The sequence below is a fragment of the Micropterus salmoides genome, unplaced genomic scaffold, assembly GCF_014851395.1.
Source record: "Micropterus salmoides isolate LMB-PRFRI ecotype aquatic unplaced genomic scaffold, ASM1485139v1 Ms_hic_scaffold_2, whole genome shotgun sequence".
NCBI lineage: Eukaryota > Metazoa > Chordata > Actinopteri > Centrarchiformes > Centrarchidae > Micropterus > Micropterus salmoides.
Window position 1 is genome coordinate 5,084,241 of NW_024041150.1, and position 20,998 is coordinate 5,105,238.

Below are 20,998 nucleotides of genomic sequence, written 5' to 3' on the forward strand. Positions count from 1 at the left end.
GGTGGATGGGTGGATGGGTGGATGGGGTGATGGGTGGATGGTGGATGGGTGGATGGTTTGGATGGGCAGAAATGGACTTTTGACTGGGAGACGGGTGTTCTCTTCTCGTGTGAAACAAAATGTCAACATTAAATGTTTTTATTTAAGTTACGTGGGTTACATAACATACATTACTCAAGGAACATTACTTAAGTTACAAAACTTAACTGACGTACGTGACGTAGTTATTTTAACCCAACCATGATCTTTTCCTCAACCTAGCCAAGTACTTGTGGTGCCTAAACCTAACCAAATTGGAACGTTTCACAAAGTTAACAACATGCCATTTCAAATGGTGACCTATCGCAATGTTAACTTTATTTTGTAAGTCTAACTGGACGTTACATATTTATTGTTGTTAACTTGACCACAGAGCCCTAAATGTCGAAAAAAAAAAACTTCGCTAAAGGGGTACCCAGGGCGTTAAAAAGCAAAGCCAAGAGGTCTTGAACAAGCATCCTTATGTGATGAGTTTGTTTGAGAATGTGTTGGTTGCATTTCCTTTCTCCTCTTCCTTTCTGAAACACTTACATAGCCGATTTTGTTTTAATCCTTACATTGTTAACATCCACGTTGACTAGCTTGCATTTGTCTTCCTCCCTGTCTTTGCCGGTGCATTGCAAGACATCTTGGCCTGTTTCCGCTACCTATAGATCAATGCAATAGTGTGACACCATTGGCAGGACTGCATAACATCACCCAAGTGCATGAGATCAAACGTGGACATCCGCATGTAGGATCCAAACTAAGTTTTCAAAACACCAAACTCACACAGTAACACAAACTAACCGGCCAAGGCAGCAGTAGATGTGTAACTCCCTTGTTCTGCTAGGTAAAATGGTTTTTGTGAATTGACTCTGGTGGCTTTCAACAGTGATCTAGCGGCTGTTTCTGGTTAAACAAAAAGGTTTATCTCTGTGGCGATCCTTTCCATGATGTTGTCAAACACTGACACATAACTGAGAATAACAATGTGAGCCTGTCAGTGGCAAAAACAAGCACTTTTAAGTCTTTGTCCCCAAGGATTACGTTGGAGCCATTGCAGCCCAAGTTGTGGCTGAGGCGATCCACTGGACCAATTCCAAAACCTTTTGTATCCATCCCAAAATATGTAAAAAAAAAAATAGGGCCTAAATTTAAAAATGACTTTATAAATGTTAAAGTTGGAATGGTATGTATTTATGTATGTATTTAAGCGTTTCACTGTACCTTAAACTTGAAAACTCCATTAAGTAGTAGTTTGATTCACCGTTATTATTGAAATTTTGATTAGTTTGAGCTTTAAATGTTTCTTTTTCAAATGTCTGGTGTTTTGTGTACAGATGAAAAATGTATAAGAGGTTGAGGAATCTCACTTATTTAGACATAGAGACACCTCCACAAAAATACAACTGGCTTAGAGATTAATAAGGGAAGGGCTGGATGAATGTTCTCCATGAGGAGATGATAAGTGTCTGACCGTCCCCTCATCGCTGTCTCACCAGTCTCAGATGAACTGATTCACTGTGTTTCACATGAAATTAAATACTAAATTAGCATAGAAATGTTAAATCTAGGTTGATGTCTGGTACGGTGCTGTGATCACAGGATGTTCCTACAATGATCAGCTGGTAACAAACCTGCAGCTAGATATTGTACTCTCAAATGTTTCTGAAGTGTTTCCTTTTCAACGAATGTCAATAACAACTCCAAGACATTTTGATCAGACACATATGGTTGTTCTGATATATCCACAGCATCACAATATGCATTATGTGAGTGAGATAAATAAACAATAAATAAATAAAAAACAAGACCATGGAGGGCCATTCATTCACTTTTAACTAATTAAACTTTATTCTTTTAGTTGGGCTGATGATACAAATAGATGTCTGAAAATATGCTTTTGTAGCTCCCTGCATACTGCAAAAAAGAGTAATCTCCTTTTAACAAGAGAACGTTTTGAATAAAGCCACTGATGCTTGAAAATGAAATTTCATTCATCTTTGCTCAAAGCAAGTTTGACAGGAGTTTTAATCCTGTCTCGTCTGATCGGTGACAGGTGTGACATTAAAACCATCTGGGCTGGTTTGTGGCCTATTAGCCGAACATTCACTGCAGGAAGCAGCAATCGATTAAATCCTGAAGATGATGGTGTGTCTGAAAACTCGATAATGAACCAGCAGATTTGGGTGTGAAGTTCTGATAGCCTGTCCGCTAAGTCTCTGAGGAATTCTGTGAACAATTTTGCTGCTCCACAATTTACATCCAGTGACAATGTTCAGTATGAAAGCACAAAATCGTGTCACTTATACCAGTGTTCAGACATTAACCTAACCGTAACAAAGACCTTTAAATTATCTTAAATATACTGTCACGGCCATGACCCCTGTTTTTCTTTGTGCTTTGTGTTCCCCTCCCTTGTTGCCCTTGGGTTTGTCTTGTCTGTCTCTCTGGCACATTCCCAATGTCCCCCCTAAACCCTAAGCCCTGAACCCTCACAGACTTTACTACCGTCACTTGATTGAGTGCAAAAGGCTGCAAGGGCTCAAAATGCTGTAAACAGGAACGGGACGGCACCATGCCACGTTACCTTGACAACGCTGAAGCACATTGCCAACTATTTTGTGTTTTTGCCTGATATTTAAGTCTTGCAGGCTCTTGCCCTACAGAGTGGAGGAGAGGTAAATATATATTTGTCAACAATCATTGCACTTTTGGTGGTCAAAACAGCAACATTAAGCAATTAAAATAACTAGAATAAATGAAGTGTGTAACAAGGTGATTGCATTCCTCTGACTTCATGTGTTCTTATCTTAAATCCATGTTAAACAAAATTCTAACAATTTTAACATCAGTGTTTGTGTCTCTTATAAGGCAGATTTGCTGTGATTTTTCTCTGGCTTCCAGGCTTCCCCTGTTAACCCCGTGTTTCATGTCATACTGCTATGAATTGTGGGTAATTCCCTCAAGCAAAGTCTGCAGAAGGGTGGATTTACAAAAAGGGTCTAAAACAGGCTCAAAATGCCTGCGAGAGAGCCTTTGCGCACTTGACGATTTGACAGTGGGACGGCCCTAAACCCTTATGTATTTACCGGGAACGTGCCTCAAAGTCTGTGAGTCTGATAGTGTGGACATTGGGATTGGGCCTCTGAGTTGTGTTTGTGGGCGTGGCGTTCACACACACTCTCTCTCCTGGCTCCCGGAGACCTCTGATTATGCACACCTCATCTTCATCAACTATCATCTACTCTCCTGTGCTCCAAGATCACGCCCTGCAACCTGCCAGCTCGTTATTACTCAGCCGCTCCAGAGATTCGTCAGCTAGCCACGTCTTCCTCCCTGCCTGCTTCACTCCAGCCAATGCTGGCTTCCTCCTGTGCTTTCACAATGGAAAACCCTCAACTCACGCCATTCCCTTCCTACTACCTTTGCAATAAATTCCCTTTTAATTTTACTCTACGCATGCTTCTGGGTCTGGGCCTGCCAAACCTAACACATATCATAACCCTATGATGTTACACATTATTGTAGGAATGATCAATGAAAACACATCACAAAACATAATCAGGGGTTTTGCAGAATCTTCAAGTGTTATTGTGTTTGGAAATAGGGTCCACAACTGATGTTCAACCGTGTCACCAAAATTGTTGTATGACAGGTTATAAGACTTTCAATCTAATACCCACAAAGATTGGTGGTATTAAATGTCATCCGTCAGCGCACAAACACACTAAAGGAGCACTGAGAAGGTGACAATGATTGTATTAAAATATTAGATATCATTGAATGACATTAACTGTAGTGGACATTTAATAGAAACAAATAAGACACACTGTATGAGTCATAATGCTAGCAATGATATGTTTTAGATCTTAGTTTACTATGTAAGCATGCACACATTTGCATATTAGCAATACACAAACACAAAATACAGCTAAAGGTTATAAGAATGTTTTGCAGGTGGTCTTAAACCAAAGTATTTAGGTAAACAGAATTTTCAACGTGGAGATGGCACTAGTCAAAAAGTACAAATTATAATTTGGGGACCATTAATAGCTGAACCAAATTTAGTCATTGATATTTAAATTTTAAAAAGTCAACTTTGTGGTTGCGCTAAGCTAGAGAAAAAAGTCAGAGGATCACTAAAGTCAGTACTATTAATTGTCTGGAAAACTTAAAGGTATGTAGAACATACGCAAAAAAATTCATGGCAATCCATGTAGGTGTGTGTGTGTGTGCGCATGTATATATTTCACTTTCAATTACAAATGTCAACCATAGAGATCACCAAAGTGAGTAGGATTTATCCTCTGGGATGACTATCTGTAAAAAATTTCATGGCAATCCATTTGTCGAGATTTTTCCATCTGGACAAAAGAAGAATTAAAGACCAACAGTGCCAGAGCTGCTAGATGGGCAAAAAATGAAGTGTGACACAAACCCCGACACCTGGGAGAGGTCCTCCTTTTTTCATTTTTGCACCTTACAGAGTCTGTGCTCACTCTTATTTAGGAGACAGTCTCATAGCCTCTGTATTGCAGTTCAGCACTTCCTGTGGAGTAATGACCATACTGACAGCAACATTTTGGACAAACAGGCGAATAAACAGAAACTCAATCACGTGTGATGTGACGCCTCTTCTTGCTGCATTTGCAACACAAATGTCCCTGCCCTGAGGTTAATATTTGTGCAAAATTTCAAATTATGTTAGAATTTATTTTTTTGACATTCAACCTCAAACATTTATAAAAGATTTTTTTCTTCTCACAGTCTGATTCACCATCTGATTTCTGCCCTCATTTTCTGGTCATGTCACACATCTTTTCCTGTCCTTGCAGACCCTGTCCTTTCCAAAATTGGTCCCTGTTTGTTTCCTGCCCCAGATCCTGCTCACACACCTGCTCCCTAGTGGATCATTAGTCTTAGCATAAATACAATCCCCAGCCTATCCTTTGTCACATTGTCGACAATGTCACCTGCAGCCTTTTGCCTGCTTTCCTTGATATTTTTTTGTTTTTTTTCTCTGCTGTCCTTTGGTATCTCTCACTATTGACTGATTTTCAGAGTAAAGGCTGTTCTACCCCACAACCTCTGCCTGCAGTGTCTTTTGAGTCTATTTTTAAAACTCACTTAATTCCCACTATATTTGTACATGGCAACAACAACAAGGTTAAGGTCTGGTTATGGCTTGGCATCTCTACCTGATGCGGGGAAAGCTTCTGGTCATTCATTGTTTGGTCTCTCTTTTGCCAATGAAACAGCCCTGACCTGTCGAGGCATGGACTGTATGTGCACTGTATGTTCAGACATCAGAACCAGCATCCACTTTTTCAACAATATGACCTACAGTAGCTCGTCTGTTGGATTACACGCCCCTGCCCTATGTGCATTAGTGAGCCTTGGCCACCCAATGACCCTGTCGACCATTCACAGCTTTTCCTTTCTTGGACCACTTCTGATAGGTACTGACCACTGCAGACCGTTTTGGAGATGCTCTGACGAAGTCGTATAGTCATCACAATTTCATCAACTATGAGTACACAATATTCACTTGCTGCCTTATATGTCCACTGGCAGGTGCCATGGTAATGAGATAATCAGTGTCATTCACTTTACCTGTCAGCAAAATGCAAACTATACATTGACAATTATATAGTCATAAAGGAAACCCAGTACAGTGCAGGCCTGTTGACTTATGTCTGCAGTCTGTAGATGATGATAAATCAAATTAATTACACCGTTGCCACATATCATGTAACAACTTTTGAAGCCAGAGGTCACCAAGTATTTTAGAGCAATACTGCCAGCAAGTCAGACCAGCACACATCAGCAGACCAACATTTCCGCTCAAACACAAACCCTCACAATGCTGAACCAGAACCAAAGACACTGTCATAAATACAGGCTGCGTTATTATCTCCAATTCCTAGTTCTTATCATTTCAAGTTTTAAGATTCAATTTACTCTTTTTTTTTTTGTTAGCACCAATAAAGTGTTGAATGTCTCCTTTCTTCTTGCTCATGTTGACTGTGTCTGCATGTGTCTGAAAATGCATTTAATAAAGCAGTAGACATACATTTCAAATAACTCACCTGGATTTAAACATTTTTCAATTACCTATCCAAGTAAAACTCCCAAATTCCAGAGTGAAAACAAATAACATGCTTAATGTGAAAATACTCACAAAAGACTCAAAATTAAATAATAGGCTACATTTCTACAAATCAATTTCACTGCTCATGCCTAAGCTTAACTGTAACTTAAGGCAAAAGTTAGAAACTAGCTGACTTTAGCATTCATCCATGGGCACTTGACAGACAACATTTAATTACAAAACTCTGATGGTTGGAAAGTTAAGTTTATTAAAGAAGCTAGATAGCTAACTTCTTAACCAACAGTGTCTCCATTAGCTTGTTGTGTGAGCAGCTGCCAGTGATGCACACAGACAAGATGTTTAACTAACGTCAAGTTTAGGAAATGGTATGGTCCATTTTAGGGGTTTCTGATAGCATATTTAAATATTCTTGAATCTAAGGCAGGAATATAGGAAATATATTGAAATAGTTACAGTTACAGTTAAGAAAGTTGAACGGTTATTTTTGCCTCTTTTGGAGGGGTCAAAGTCTCTATTAGGGGGTCAGACCCCCTCAATCCCCCCCATAATTTGAACCATGGCTGCCACTGGTCATAATGTAATGGGTGATCAGTTTATGGTTCCACTCAGCCTAAAACTACAGTCTTGAAATATTCATCTCTCTCAGTCACATACACCAACACAGGAACTCTGTGATGATGCACTCTGAATCTGAACAGCTGAACCTGTAGAACACACCTGTGGGGTTCAGGATGTCGTCCCCTCTGTGGCCCCTGGGTGCCTCCACTCTGTTTCAACTCCACTATTGACTGAAGATAAAAGCAGCAAGCAGAGACATACTGAAAAACAAAATTCTGAACCAAGTCGAGCAAAAACAAGGCCAACAAGAAGAAAAAAAACAGGTTTCGTCTTCACTCCTTTTTTCAATGCTGATTTTGTTTTTAATCATCATCAAGCATGCAGAGGTTCTGGTGACTTAGCCATTGGTCTCCTTATAGGTTCCTTGTTAATTATGTAAGAATTCTGCTGTTGGCCTCACTCTATCAGGACACTTAGGATAACCTCATTAACTAAATGCAAAACATATAAATGTAGTGGTGGTTCAGTTTAAAAGAGGAGGGAGTTTTTGTCAAGGAGTTGATAATTCCTTATTGTTTGGGTCACAGACTGTATTGCTGATGTCTAATAATTACTTGCAAAATTAACAAATTTCCCCCCTTCAAATATTTGTTTTCCTTTTTATCCGGACATTATTTAACCCCTTTGACAAAACCTAGATGTGTACACGAAGAAGGTAATAAAATACTAACCATAAAGCATTGTTATCATACCGAATAAGGAAATATTACTATTATTATTATTTGGTCTACGCATAAACAACTGTATTTGTTTTGTCGGTCAAAAAGTCATTCAGCGACAAGTAAATATACACTTTCTTATCCAACACAGTGATTGATGTTTGGGGTCAGTTAGAACCCAGAGAGTTCCTGTTAGAACACAAATTTGGGGAGGGGTAGTACTGTTTAAAAAGTACAGACTTTACAGCTGTGGTGTTTGCGATCCCAAACAAATCATTTTCTGTGGTTGTTGTATGTTAATTAATGTACATCGTCTCTAAAAAATATAACCATAAATGCTTTTGTTGTGGACCCAATTTTTAACAACCTCAACATTCCTTTCATACATTAAGAAGCTTCCTCTGTAATCTTGCACTATTTAGCTTTAGCTGCTAACCTTCTTGCAAATGTATTTTAAAGGACCATGCCTATAATTCTACATTTCAGCCCAATAACTACAAATTAAATATATTATTGTGTTAGGAACAATAATTCTTCCAAAAATAGCACAATTTCTACATGTATTTCCTTAATTTCAGAATATTATTATCACCATTTGTGGATATTTGTTAAAATAGGTCAACTGTCCATTACATTCAGTTAGCATCCAGTAAATATAAGTTTTTGGGGTAACATTACATATACTACGCTACATCACCTGATAATTTGATACTCGACAACCAAAACAACTGCACTGATGAACTCTGTTGAAAGAAAACTAAAAACACAAATGAGAATTCGCTAAAAAAGCCTGCTGTTAAAGCAAATCTCAGTTCTCAGATGCTGGATTGTCCTTGAATGCACCAACAGTGACAGCTCCTGCTTGCAACTCCACAGGACAACATTTTTTTAAATGCTAAATATGGGTAACCCTAAGTTCCTGCCAATTAAATTTTCACACATACAGGAATACACATACTTTTGTACATGTATTCGTCCCGACCGGTTTTGTACAGGACGTTCGTTCCAGTGTGTGCCTTCCTTGGTTCAGTATGCCCAAACAATTTCTGTCAAAATAGTCTATTTACAGTATGTCTACTACTTGCACACTTCCTCCAAATCCTAGAGTGGGAGTTTTGCCCGGAAAGATTTAGTAGTGCACCAGTTGTTGTCTATCAGCTGTAGCATGCTACCTGTTAATGGTTAGTGTCAAACTGCATGCTGACATTGTTCAACTGAAGTCTGTTAAGACTGTGGAAACTCTTGAAACATGTCTTTTACGACAGCATCGCCCGAATGCTATAGGAGGGTTTATGGCTGCGGATATGCGTCCAAACTCGGTCATAGAGAATATAGCATTTAAAAGCATATTGCCAAAGTGAGCCCTGCTACAATGTGCCTTCACATGTGCATTTTAATGAGTCAATTGTGCTTGTCCTGTATAAACGAGAACAAGCTGCCGTTATTCAGTTGTTATCAGCAGGTCTTTAGATATGCATTACTGACATCTGAGTTACTTATCTTCATCTTAACAATATGCCTGCATTTGAGGGCTTTAACTGTTTACGACCAAGTAGACAGAATGTTTAAATTTTTGTTATATAAATCACAAAGTAATTTCTACATATTTACGTTTTCCCTGCGAGGTACTAGGGCTGTCCCCCATTAAGGATTTACATAGTCGAATCAGAATTCACAAGTCCTGCCTGTAGTCGACTGATAGTCGAATCATGTGTTTTTGTGCGCGGCGATTGTGAGGGGGGGGGGGGGTTACTCACGGTAGCTCCGCTTTAATCTTGAGAAGCTGCAGAGCTGCAGTCTCTATTTAACTTACACTGTAAATTTCCAGCTACACTGAGGCTTTTTGAGGACCCTTCTCTCTCTCTCTCTCTCTCTCTCTCTCGCGCCTGCCATCCACCGGTCCATTGCGTGCATGCCGTGCTGCCGACAGCTGCATGCACGTGGCGGTTCCTCGCGGGTCTATTTCAAGTAGCCGGCTATTTAAAAAACGATAAAATATTCTTTGTGTGGTTCATCAACGGTGATAAATTATCCAAAAGTCCCACGAGGTGCAGACAACTCAGCACAACACCAGTGAAGCTGGAGCTCCGTCTCTTCAGCAAGCGTTCCTCTGCTGCCGCCACACACATACACACTACGCCAACACATGCGCACTGATGACCCAGGGTTAGGGTCACAATTTTGGATTTACTCACACACTTTAAAAACATTTATTGAAACCTTTTTTTCCTTTTACATACTTATTTACAGCATTAAACGTTGAAATGTATATTGTAATAGGCTGTATATTAACTTATTGGGAGAAAACTGGTAGTTGTCTGTAAAATCAGATGTTGAGCACCCCCATATCGCCAAAATGGCCTGATCTTAGTTCTGCTGCGAAGCTGACTGTGACATTGACAGTCAAATCAGGCTCTGCCCATCAAAGCATCTTATCTTCAACTATTTGGGGTCAGCCCTGCGAGGTACATAACGAACAGTGAACTTTGTGTACCACTGAAATTTATTCATTCAATGACCTCCTTCCAGAAAGCAGAGACTAAAATATTTTTGCGTGCTTTGATGAACAGCTGTCTGTAATTTGCAAAATAGGCAATTTTGATTAAAAGGCTGAAAGAAGCATAATTACTGGCATTGTCCTTTAAAGGTGCTTCTTTGCAGTTTCCTCCGTTTTAAATTCTGGTGTATTGTGTCCCATATCAGGCTCCGTCTTCTTTACTTTACATTTAAATATGAACACTTATCCACCCCTAAGGCTTGACCTTCACTGGACGCCTCCTTCAGAGGAAGCACACGGCTTGACCTCTCTCTTGTTTCAAAGATTTTACTTTCTTCATAAACTTAACTTCACCTTGTCTCACGGTATTTCATGAAAAGAGCAGATAAAATATTTTACATTTACATACAATGCTTAATTGAATAATTTGAAATATTCAATAGGTCCAAGTTAATCTCCAACTTTACTGTGTCAAGAAGGTCTAAGTAAATCTAAAAACTAAGCATTCCCTCAATCACACATTCATATCAGTCAAGTCTCTCTCATGTGTTATGTTTCTCCAGGTTTTTAAGAGCAGCTGGGTTATTAATTCTTAAAGTCCCCCATTATTTCAAATGAATCAAAACATTGTGGCGGGCAAGTTTTGAGTACTGCTGAATTGAAGTTTATGCTTCCTGTTCAGCTTTGGCTGCCATCCAGCTCAGTGCAGTTTCTGTCCTATCCATCCTGGTGGACTTGTCCTGGTATTAGAGCATCACTCTCAAGCCCCCCCGCCGAGGTGAACGGCGTGATCGTTTCCAAGGAGATTTCTGGGTCATCCTCGAACTGGACGGTGGCAGGAAGCAGCAGCAGTCTGTTATGGCTCCGGGAACCATTGGAGATGATCGACTCCTCGTCAAACTGAGCGCTCATGTCCTCCAGGTGGCCGGACCCGACGTTAATGGTGCGAGGATGTTGCTGCGGCTGCGCAGGGACCAGCGCCTCCTTGTGGAGCGTCGTGTCATGCTGGTAAGAAACAAGCTCGTCGCTGAAGTTCACAGCTTCCACCGCGTTGTTTAAGCAAATGTGGTTGCAACCCAGAATGGTAGTGAAGGCCCGACGGAAGTCTGCGTTGAATGCATAAATGACCGGGTTGAGGGAAGAGTTGGCCCAGCCGAACCAGACGAAGACGGTGAAGGTGGTGTCGCTGACGCAGGGCGGGTCACAGAACGGGACCGTGCAGTTGAGGACGAAGAACGGCAACCAGCAGAAGACAAACACTCCCATGATGATGGAGAGTGTCTTCAGGACTTTGGTCTCCTTCTTAAACGACGACTTCAATGAGGATTCTTCGTTGTGCCTGTGCTGCTGCTGCTGGTGGTTCCGGTTCACACCATGACCTTGGTTGTGGGCCTGCTCCGCCGCCCTCTCCAAAGATGTGATCCGGCGGATTTGGGTCTGGGCAATCCTGTAGATCCGGGTGTAAGTGGCAATCATGATCACAACCGGGATGTAGAAGCTAATGAAGGAGGAGGAGATGGCGTAGGTTTTGTTCAGGTTGGCGACACAGCTCTTGGCGACGGCGCTGGCGTTGATGTTGATGTTGCTGCTGTTTGTGAAGTTCCTGCCTTCCACAACCTCCTCCTTCACCTCTTCTTCTTCCTCCTCCCCGGCCTGGTGCCAGTTTAGCTGCACTGGGATGAAGGAGATCAGGATTGACAGAGTCCACGCCACCCCGATCATGACAAACGCCACGCGGTGAGTCATCTTTCGCTCATACTTGAACGGGCTGGCGATGGCCCAGTAGCGGTCCACACTGATTATGCACAGGTTCAAGATGGAGGCGGTGGAGCACATTATGTCAAAGGCAATCCAGACCCCGCAAAACCGTCCAAACAGCCAGGTGCCGGTCACCTCCGTGATGGCCTCCCAGGGCATCACCAGCACGGCTACGAACAGATCAGACACGGCCAGCGAGATGACGAAGAAGTTGGTGACTTTGGAGCGCAGGTGGCGGAACCTGACCACGGCCGCGCACACCAGCGTGTTCCCGAGCAGCGTGGACACGATGAGCAGGAAGAGGACGCAGCCGACGAGGACGCGCAGTCCGCCGCCTCCTAAGCCGCTCCCGCTGTCCTCCTCCTCGCTTCCCTCCTCCTCCTCGCCGCCCGACCCGTCCAGCTCCGACAGAACCTGGGTATAATTACTCCACTTCGTGTAGTTTTCCATATTTTCACCCCACACAGAACGAGTGATTTAAAAGTGGTAACAGGTCATTAATATCCACATGAAAAACCGCTTCTCTTCTTTCCAGCAGCTCCTGACGCACAAAACATCCTCTGAACTCCGAATGAAGAATAAAACAGCACGGAAAAAGGTGACTGTCTTCAAATAAGATCCTGTCAGAGCTTAAGCACGCGTCTTTTTAAAATGAGATCCTTACTCCGGAGAGCCAAAGCGCAAATCAATACTCAATAAAGCCTCCTCCTAGTATTTATCCTCAGAAATGTAGAAAAATAACTGATAAATTAATAGCAGTGGGTAATAATAAATCCAGTCGAAGCTGTGTCTCCCCATGGGTTTGTGAGGTCTCTGCTCCGGTCTTTTGTCCCAGTGTGACTGATTGTGGACTCACCTCTGACTGTGATGCGCTCAGACTCACAGTCAGGTGGAGGCTGCTGCTGCTGCGGGGCTCGGTCCCTCCTGAGCGCACGTAAAAGATCACTGTCATCAATTCAATGAGTGTTTTAGCTTTGAAAAAAAAAAAAAACGAATCCAAAATGATCATGTAGTACGTGCCTCATAGGCGCACAGCTGCTCGTGCGTTTCTGTGAGAAGCTGTGCGCCTATGAGGCAGAAGAGAACATATAAATATAACTATTATGGGGATTTTGTTCATATTCTAGATTTTCTCTTGTGGCAGAGACTTCTTAATTTAATCAAAAAAAAATGTTTGCAGTTATTTACAACGGACAGTGAGGTTTTCATAGGGTAATCTGACATCATGCCTTCAGGCTTTCACAGATAATAAGACGATATGACTGATTATGATAGCATTACTGCACTAATCTTTTACAGGATCTGCATTAACTCTTCAGATAAGCAGGGAGTGTCACACTGCGCCAAATACTTAATCTTAAAATGCAGAAACAAGTGGACAGAACAGAGTACAATTTATTTCCATCAGCAGCTGGCTGCAAGGAAACATATTTCACTCCCTCCTAAATCTTCATTATAATATTTGTCCTCTCTGCTGGTGTGAGGTGAACGGCGTGATCGTTTCCAAGGAGATTTCTGGGTCATCCTCGAACTGGACGGTGGCAGGAAGCAGCAGCAGTCTGTTATGGCTCCGGGAACCATTGGAGATGATCGACTCCTCGTCAAACTGAGCGCTCATGTCCTCCAGGTGGCCGGACCCGACGTTAATGGTGCGAGGATGTTGCTGCGGCTGCGCAGGGACCAGCGCCTCCTTGTGGAGCGTCGTGTCATGCTGGTAAGAAACAAGCTCGTCGCTGAAGTTCACAGCTTCCACCGCGTTGTTTGAGCAAATGTGGTTGCAACCCAGAATGGTAGTGAAGGCCCGACGGAAGTCTGCGTTGAATGCATAAATGACCGGGTTGAGGGAAGAGTTGGCCCAGCCGAACCAGACGAAGACGGTGAAGGTGGTGTCGCTGACGCAGGGCGGGTCACAGAACGGGACCGTGCAGTTGAGGACGAAGAACGGCAACCAGCAGAAGACAAACACTCCCATGATGATGGAGAGTGTCTTCAGGACTTTGGTCTCCTTCTTAAACGACGACTTCAATGAGGATTCTTCAATGAGGATTCTTCAATTCAATGAGTGTTTTAGCTTTGAAAAAAAAAAAAAACGAATCCAAAATGATCATGTAGTACGTGCCTCATAGGCGCACAGCTGCTCGTGCGTTTCTGTGAGAAGCTGTGCGCCTATGAGGCAGAAGAGAACATATAAATATAACTATTATGGGGATTTTGTTCATATTCTAGATTTTCTCTTGTGGCAGAGACTTCTTAATTTAATCAAAAAAAAATGTTTGCAGTTATTTACAACGGACAGTGAGGTTTTCATAGGGTAATCTGACATCATGCCTTCAGGCTTTCACAGATAATAAGACGATATGACTGATTATGATAGCATTACTGCACTAATCTTTTACAGGATCTGCATTAACTCTTCAGATAAGCAGGGAGTGTCACACTGCGCCAAATACTTAATCTTAAAATGCAGAAACAAGTGGACAGAACAGAGTACAATTTATTTCCATCAGCAGCTGGCTGCAAGGAAACATATTTCACTCCCTCCTAAATCTTCATTATAATATTTGTCCTCTCTGCTGGTGTGACTGCTAGACTGGAATAACAATAAGATGATGAAAGCTGTTTTTTCAGTGAACTTTGGTGATCCTGATGGTGCTTTCCCCCAGATGTTTGCAGACAATTAGCAACAAAACATGACATGAAACAATGGCTGAAACTCAGTGTCTATGTCAATAGTCGGCAATAGGCCAGTAATAAAATCTGGCCCGCGGGCAGATTGCTTTAATAGCAGAAAAATAAAAAATAAAATAAACTGATAGCGGCTGGTGCTAAAATAGATCTGTCATGACAGATACAGTTACTCACACAATCACTTCCTCTAAAGTGAAATAAAAGCGCGAGAACGTTTTTTGCAGCAATGCTTTATGACGAGTTTATTGAGAGCTTTTACTTTGAAGAGCTCTGAAGGACATTCAGAAGACTCTCGATTGCTTGACACACCTCTGAAAAAGCCTCCAGAAAACGTGTGATCGTGTGATTTCCCCTCGAGGAAATGAAAATAAACGTCCGTAGGTTTAAGAATAGGGATCAAAAGCCGGGACGCGCAGCCACACTGCAGCACATGCTTTATTGTGAGCATGTGCAAAAGTGTCCATATAATCAATTTATTTAACAAGGGAGAAAAACAAATATCCCCAGTTAGTTAGATCGATCTTAAAACCTTTCTAAGGGGAGTCCTGAACAGTACCGACTGAGCTAAACATAGGCCTGAACATACAAGGATGTGAAATAATTTGACTATGTTCTGGCCTGCCATGTAACAGCTTGGAAAGACATTGGCCCCAGACTTATTTGCCGACCCCTGGTCTATATCTACTTTCCAAATTGGTTCAGGTATTCTACAGGATCAAAAATGCAGCCCTTTCTCTTTAGTGATTTTGTTGGACGGCATAATCTATCATTAGTATTTTCAGCCAAAATCTAAACAGAGTTCTGCAGGTTCGATTACTTCCCCCGTTTCTACGTTAAACTGTCTCCAAGCAACATTTTTATTATTACATTTATTATTTATAGAACCTACACACAAATCCACAGCCCTGAACACACACACACACACACACACATAGAAATAAACACACAGGCACACTGCAAACATACTTCTGCACCACAGACAGTGAATTAAAACACATTCACAACCTGTTGTTGTGATGATAAACTTGGATCACGAGATATGACAACGCACGAGAACAAGACGAGCAGATATTTAACATTATTTTGAGGAAATATGAAATGCTGAAATAGATGAGTAGGGCGTCTGGGGGTCCTCCCCTCAAAAATTGGAGCATTAAACACTTAATTTCCTGCGTTTATGGTGGAAATATTTATAAAGGGAAACAACAAATTCAGCTGGCAGGTGACACTTCATAAATACAAAAATATAATAGAATATATAATGCAGTAATCAGCTGCTTGTTCTTTTTAGCTTAAGTTACTTTTTTTGGACAATGCAGATTTGTTTCTTCCATATTTGAATTGTATTCCATGTTTTCTTATTGTGAAAATAAATAGAGACGGGTCATTTTTCAGTAATGATGGTGTTTAATTCTCATTTAAAAGATCATCAAACGAGAATTAATCAATTAAAAAGATCAGATACATTATTAAGAAATCTAATAATCTAATTAGATCAATTTCAGTCCTTCATCTGTTTGAATGTATGTGGGGCATATGGGAACCAGGAAGGAACATTAAATGCAATGATCGTTTGTTTTATTCGAAACTGCAGAGAGTGAAAAGATCAGAGGGAAGAGTGGACAATATCTTCTGCATCTGTCTCAACTGTTGAGGATACCAGAATATGTCTTTGAACTAAAAAACACCTCCGCTTTGTATTTTTGGCTAAATCTATCAGCTCATTCCCTTTTTTGGCAAACCGAAGACTCTGAGAAGTCATGTGAAATTTCCTCAGACGACCTTCAGAGAGGAAAATGTTTCAGCGATATTAAAACATCATCAGTAATAAATAGTTCAGTTTCTTCATAGAAGAAGAAGAAGAAGCGTTTTAAACCGCAGCCTTCTGGAGAGAGAACTGATGAAGCAGGACGAGACCTGACAGCCTCAGAAGATCACAGGGGGATGTTTTTCTTAAAAATGTATTAAATGATTTATCAGGAAAATGTTTCTCATCCAGCTACAGTTGTTTTCACAGAATCCTTGGTCCATTTATTTACTTATTATTAAAGTGCCAGAACATCGGCATTTATTGAAGTCAAGGACTGAGCCTGCTTTGAAGAAAGGAAGCTGAGACCTTCATCTCCAAACTTAAAAACTTTTACTGTCGTGGCTTCCCAAAATAATGGCCTCACATTTGGACATCAAACACTCACCTTGGCGTCATTTCTGTATATAGGGTGTATAATTTATTTCTATTCTGCTTTATAATTGCCTCTGACTCAGTGAGGTATGCACAAGGATTCCAATGTACCTCTTGTACTGCAAATGGCAAATAAAATCTAATCTGAGTCTAATGTAATTTCTGCACAAGGGAATCATACTTCCTATTTTAACTTGACTCAAAGTTTGCAACATTTTGTGAACATAGAAGAAACTTAAGTTGAGCTGAACATCTTCATAGTACAGCTGTCCTGACACATGACCAGTCTGACTGATTTAAACGGACTACAGTTGCAAAGGCTTCCTGCTCATAAAATAAACATTGATCAACATTCAAACAAAATGTAAACGTACCTTAGTTAGCCACAAGCTACTCTTTTATCGTCAGTCTTCATCTGGTCATCTCCACTGTGATTCATATAGATTTAATGAAGCGTTCAAAGACTGTTCAAACACAAAGAAATGAACGGTCATAATAGTAGTAGTAGTATACTTTATTGTCCTCGAAAGGAAATTTGTTTTGGACTGCATGGTTGCTGCACGTACATAGAAATATACAATATACAAGTATAAAAAGTATAAAAAGAGGAAAGACAATTAATTTACAAATTTAAAATTAATAAGATAGACTGTTATTCAACATACGTGTAGACACAGGAACAAAATAATTTTTATACCAGTTTAGTTTGCACAGTGGAACTCTATATCTTCTGCCGGAGGGGAGCAATTCATACTGAGAGTGCAGAAAGTGAGTTTGGTCCCCCACAATTTTCTGCACCTGATTTAAAGTGCTATTCTCAAATAACTGTTGGAGATTCAAAGATTCCTCATTTCCAACTGTTTTAAGTGCTGTCAACACCAGATGTGACAATTTGGATTTTAGCTGTATAGATAGGTTCCCAAAACCATACTGTAACACCATACTTAACAATACTTTCTAAAACAGCCTTGTAGAACAGCATCATAATTTTCTTATTCACCCCATAAAAACGTAATCTACGTAAAAAAATATAGTCTCTGGTGCAGCCGTGTGCAAACCCACTCCGTGTGAGTTTTCCAAGTAAGTGAGCTGTCTATATAAACACCCAAATACTTGTAAGTCTGCGTTTGGGTGATGTTTTGGTCATGTATAACCACTTGATGATGGTCCCCAATACCTTTTGGATCGAATATGATCTCCGCTGTTTTCTTTATATTTATTATTAGATAATTTTTATCACACCACTCAACAAACTGACTTATTTCTGGCAGGTATACATCTCTAATATTATCGTCTTCATCGAGAAGACTTAATAACGGAGATGAAGACATTTGGACAGAGGATCATTGTAATAGATCTTAAATCATCGGGGCCAACCTGCCCTCCATTCAGGACTTACACATTTCCAGAGTCAGGAGACATCACTGCAACTCCATCTCACCCCGGACACAACCTGTTCCAGCTCCTCCCCTCTGGTAGGCGCTACATCACTCTGATGAACAGCTGACTTCTGACTCACAGTGTCAGGAACAACTCCTGTGCAAGAACCCAGTAACTCTGCCTCTAATCAGCCACCTGTTTACTGGTTACCACTTACTATTTATTCAGCATTCTCTGCTTCAGAGCTGTTCATATTGTTTTGTACATTGTATATATTGCATACCTAATCCACCTACCTCAAGTACATAACACCTGCAATACTTATTTATTTCAGCATCCTTTACACTATGCTCCATCGCACTGTGTACATGTGTACATGTATGTGTACATCACATCCACCTCCGACATGTACATAATAATAATTAAAATAATTTACTCCTGCATCCTTTGCACTCTGCCCATTGCACTATTGTCTCAATCTGTCTATATTGTTTTTGTTTATAGTGTGTATATATGTGTTCTCTACTGTAGCTTGTGTCTGATTTTATGATTGTATAAGAAAGCACATCGTGAGCAGTCAAACTCCTTGTTTGTGTACACATACCTGGCAAATAAAGCTGATTCTGACAGTTTGACTTGTCATAGTAGGTACAGCCACCAGATGGCGCCACCTGTCTGCAGCTGTGTCTTGATGCTCCAACAACAGTTACTCATTAGTTCGTTTTTGTTCTTTTGAAACTTTTAATTAAGATAATTAGATTAACACATCGACCTCAGTGTACTGGAACTACTTATTACCGCTGGAAGGGTTTCTGTGCTGTTTAGTGTCCAAGATAGTCTCAGTCACAACAACATAACAAATTGAAATGAAAGAAAAGCAATGTATTGTTTACTGGATTATATATGTAAGCAATGAGCAGTGTTTCAGTTTCAGTGTGCTGTTAAACTGAAACAAATAACTGCCTGTAATGTACAAAATCATTCTAAAAGCTAATAGTTGTAGTGAACTATGAGCAGGAATGTAGAGTAAATGTGTGTATTGGTCCTTTTTTACAACACCGCAGCTCCACTGAGCTGTTTTAACATATTTTTAGATTATAGTTTTGTTTATGCTCCGTTAAAGCCTCTGCAGGGCGGCAGTAGCTCAGAAGCTCACTCCACAATGACTTGGCTTGGGGCCGGGATGTTGGCCAGTCGTTGGAGAGGTGCCAGCCCACCTCTGGGGCACTGCCGAGGTGAGCAAGGCACCTAACCGCTAACCACTCAGGTTAATTGCATCAATTTGCAGGTGTATGTGTTTCTGTGTGTGCTCAGACCTGTGTGTAAAGTCACCAACACAGAAAAAGAGAATTTCTCCAAGGTGAAAAGTAAAGTAATTATTATCATCATCACACTACATTCCCAGCACCAGACAGCAGAAAGACACACCTGGTGAAGAAAATGGAGCAGCTAAAGATAAAAGGAGATAAGGAGGATAAATAAACAGTGTTTTTACACACAAAACATATGAAGATTTTATAAAATATGTTGTTTTTTTGTTATTTATTAAACTACCAAACAGTACAGCTGAAACATTAGTCAGTTGACTGAAAGTGAACTATCGACTATTTTGATTGTTTAAGACATTTTTCATGTAAAAACATTTCATGGTTCACAACTGTGAAGATTTGCTCCTTTTTCTTTTTAATTATTTTAATAATTTGAATGTTTGTTAGATAAAACAAACATTATAAAAGGAGTCACTTTGGACTGTGACAGCATTTCTCACTATTTCAGAATTTTTACAATCAATCAATCGATTAATGAAGAAAATAATTAGCAGATGAATTCATAAGGAAAATAATTATGATATAAAAGATTTCCAGCTCAACAACTACAGAAGTAACATCCTTCTTTATATTAATGATGAGGAATAATACCACTATACTAACTAACTTTACTGCATTGAGTACTTTTACTTTTAATACTTTAAGTGCATTTTCCTGATTATACTTACACACTTTTACTTACGTAACATTTTCAATGCAGAACTTGTTGTGTGTTGTGTTAGTACTTTTTCTCAAATAAAGGATCTAAATACTTCACCCGCCACTGGCATGTGTGCCAGGCTGTGTACCTGCACATACCTGAACTCTGCTTCTCTTTAACCATCTCTTATTCTTTGTGGTTGCTACTGTACACTTTGTTTTTGCATGTGCTAATTTAATGTGTACCTCATCGTGTGTGTGTGTGTGTGTGTGTCTGTGTTGGCGTGCAGTTTGCCACAAGGTGAGGGCAGAGTCACCTCTGACGCAGGCAGGCTGGTGGATCTGGAACGCGGCCCATCTCCTCACCTGTAGTTAACGCCCGGTGGCAGATCTGGCGGCTGGCAGTTCGAAGCCGAGGTGAAGAGTTGAAACTTTAATGACTGTTTTTGTTTCGAGGGCGGGGACGGCTGCTTAGTGTGTGTGTGGAATGCTTGTTTATACACTTTTTGTGTGTATTATTGAGTTTGTGTCTTTGAGTAAGTGCAGTTCAGATCTTTGCATGCCTTTGCAATGTGTGATATCAATTAACAAATTACAATTTTTATTCATTACCGTGCTGCACATTTGACTAAATCAACTCTAAAGACCTGCTGTTCAAAGCCTGTTCTCATCAAAGGCCTGTAGGCTATGTGTGTACATGTCTGCTTTGTGTGTGTGTGTGTGTGTGTACATGCGGTGATGCTGAACTTGGATGAACCCACCGTGCTGGGATGTCGAAGGTGCAGCTTCATCTCAAGGTGAGCTTCTCTGCCTGTCGGAGGCATCTCGCTAACATAAACAGAGGCTCACCTGAGAGCTCGTCTGGATAATTAATAGGAAGCAAAAGAGAAACTGGGTTCAAAGTCTGTGTAAACGATACAGAGCTTGGAGAAGATGGATTACACCGTGAAGAGAATTGGGTCTTCTAATGACAAAATAAACACGTAAATCCTTTAATTTACAGGACCACAATTTGTCATGTTTTGGCTACAGCAACACTTTAAATGACTGCTTGCTGCCTTTTTTTTTTTAGACTGACTTTCTTCCTTCCAGGCTGCAAAGTTTTAGTTCACT

The 20,998-nt window shown here is 40.6% G+C and overlaps 2 protein-coding genes across 2 annotated transcripts; both read right to left on the reverse strand.

The window, feature by feature from the left end:
* Positions 1-10,371: 10,371 nt before the first annotated feature.
* On the reverse strand, positions 10,372-12,387 carry LOC119913392 (D(1)-like dopamine receptor). The gene has a single exon (XM_038732810.1). The coding sequence runs from the start codon at positions 12,116-12,118 to the stop codon at positions 10,628-10,630; it is 1,491 nt and encodes a 496-aa protein (XP_038588738.1). The 5' UTR covers positions 12,119-12,387; the 3' UTR covers positions 10,372-10,627.
* Positions 12,388-13,121: 734 nt separating this feature from the next.
* LOC119913446 (D(1C) dopamine receptor-like) lies at positions 13,122-20,709 on the reverse strand. Its single transcript, XM_038732870.1, has 3 exons — positions 20,616-20,709; positions 13,784-13,834; positions 13,122-13,702 (listed from the first exon to the last, which is right to left on the reverse strand). Exons 1-3 carry the CDS (start codon positions 20,707-20,709, stop codon positions 13,122-13,124), a joined length of 726 nt encoding a protein of 241 aa, XP_038588798.1.
* Between the last annotated feature and the right edge of the window lie 289 nt (positions 20,710-20,998).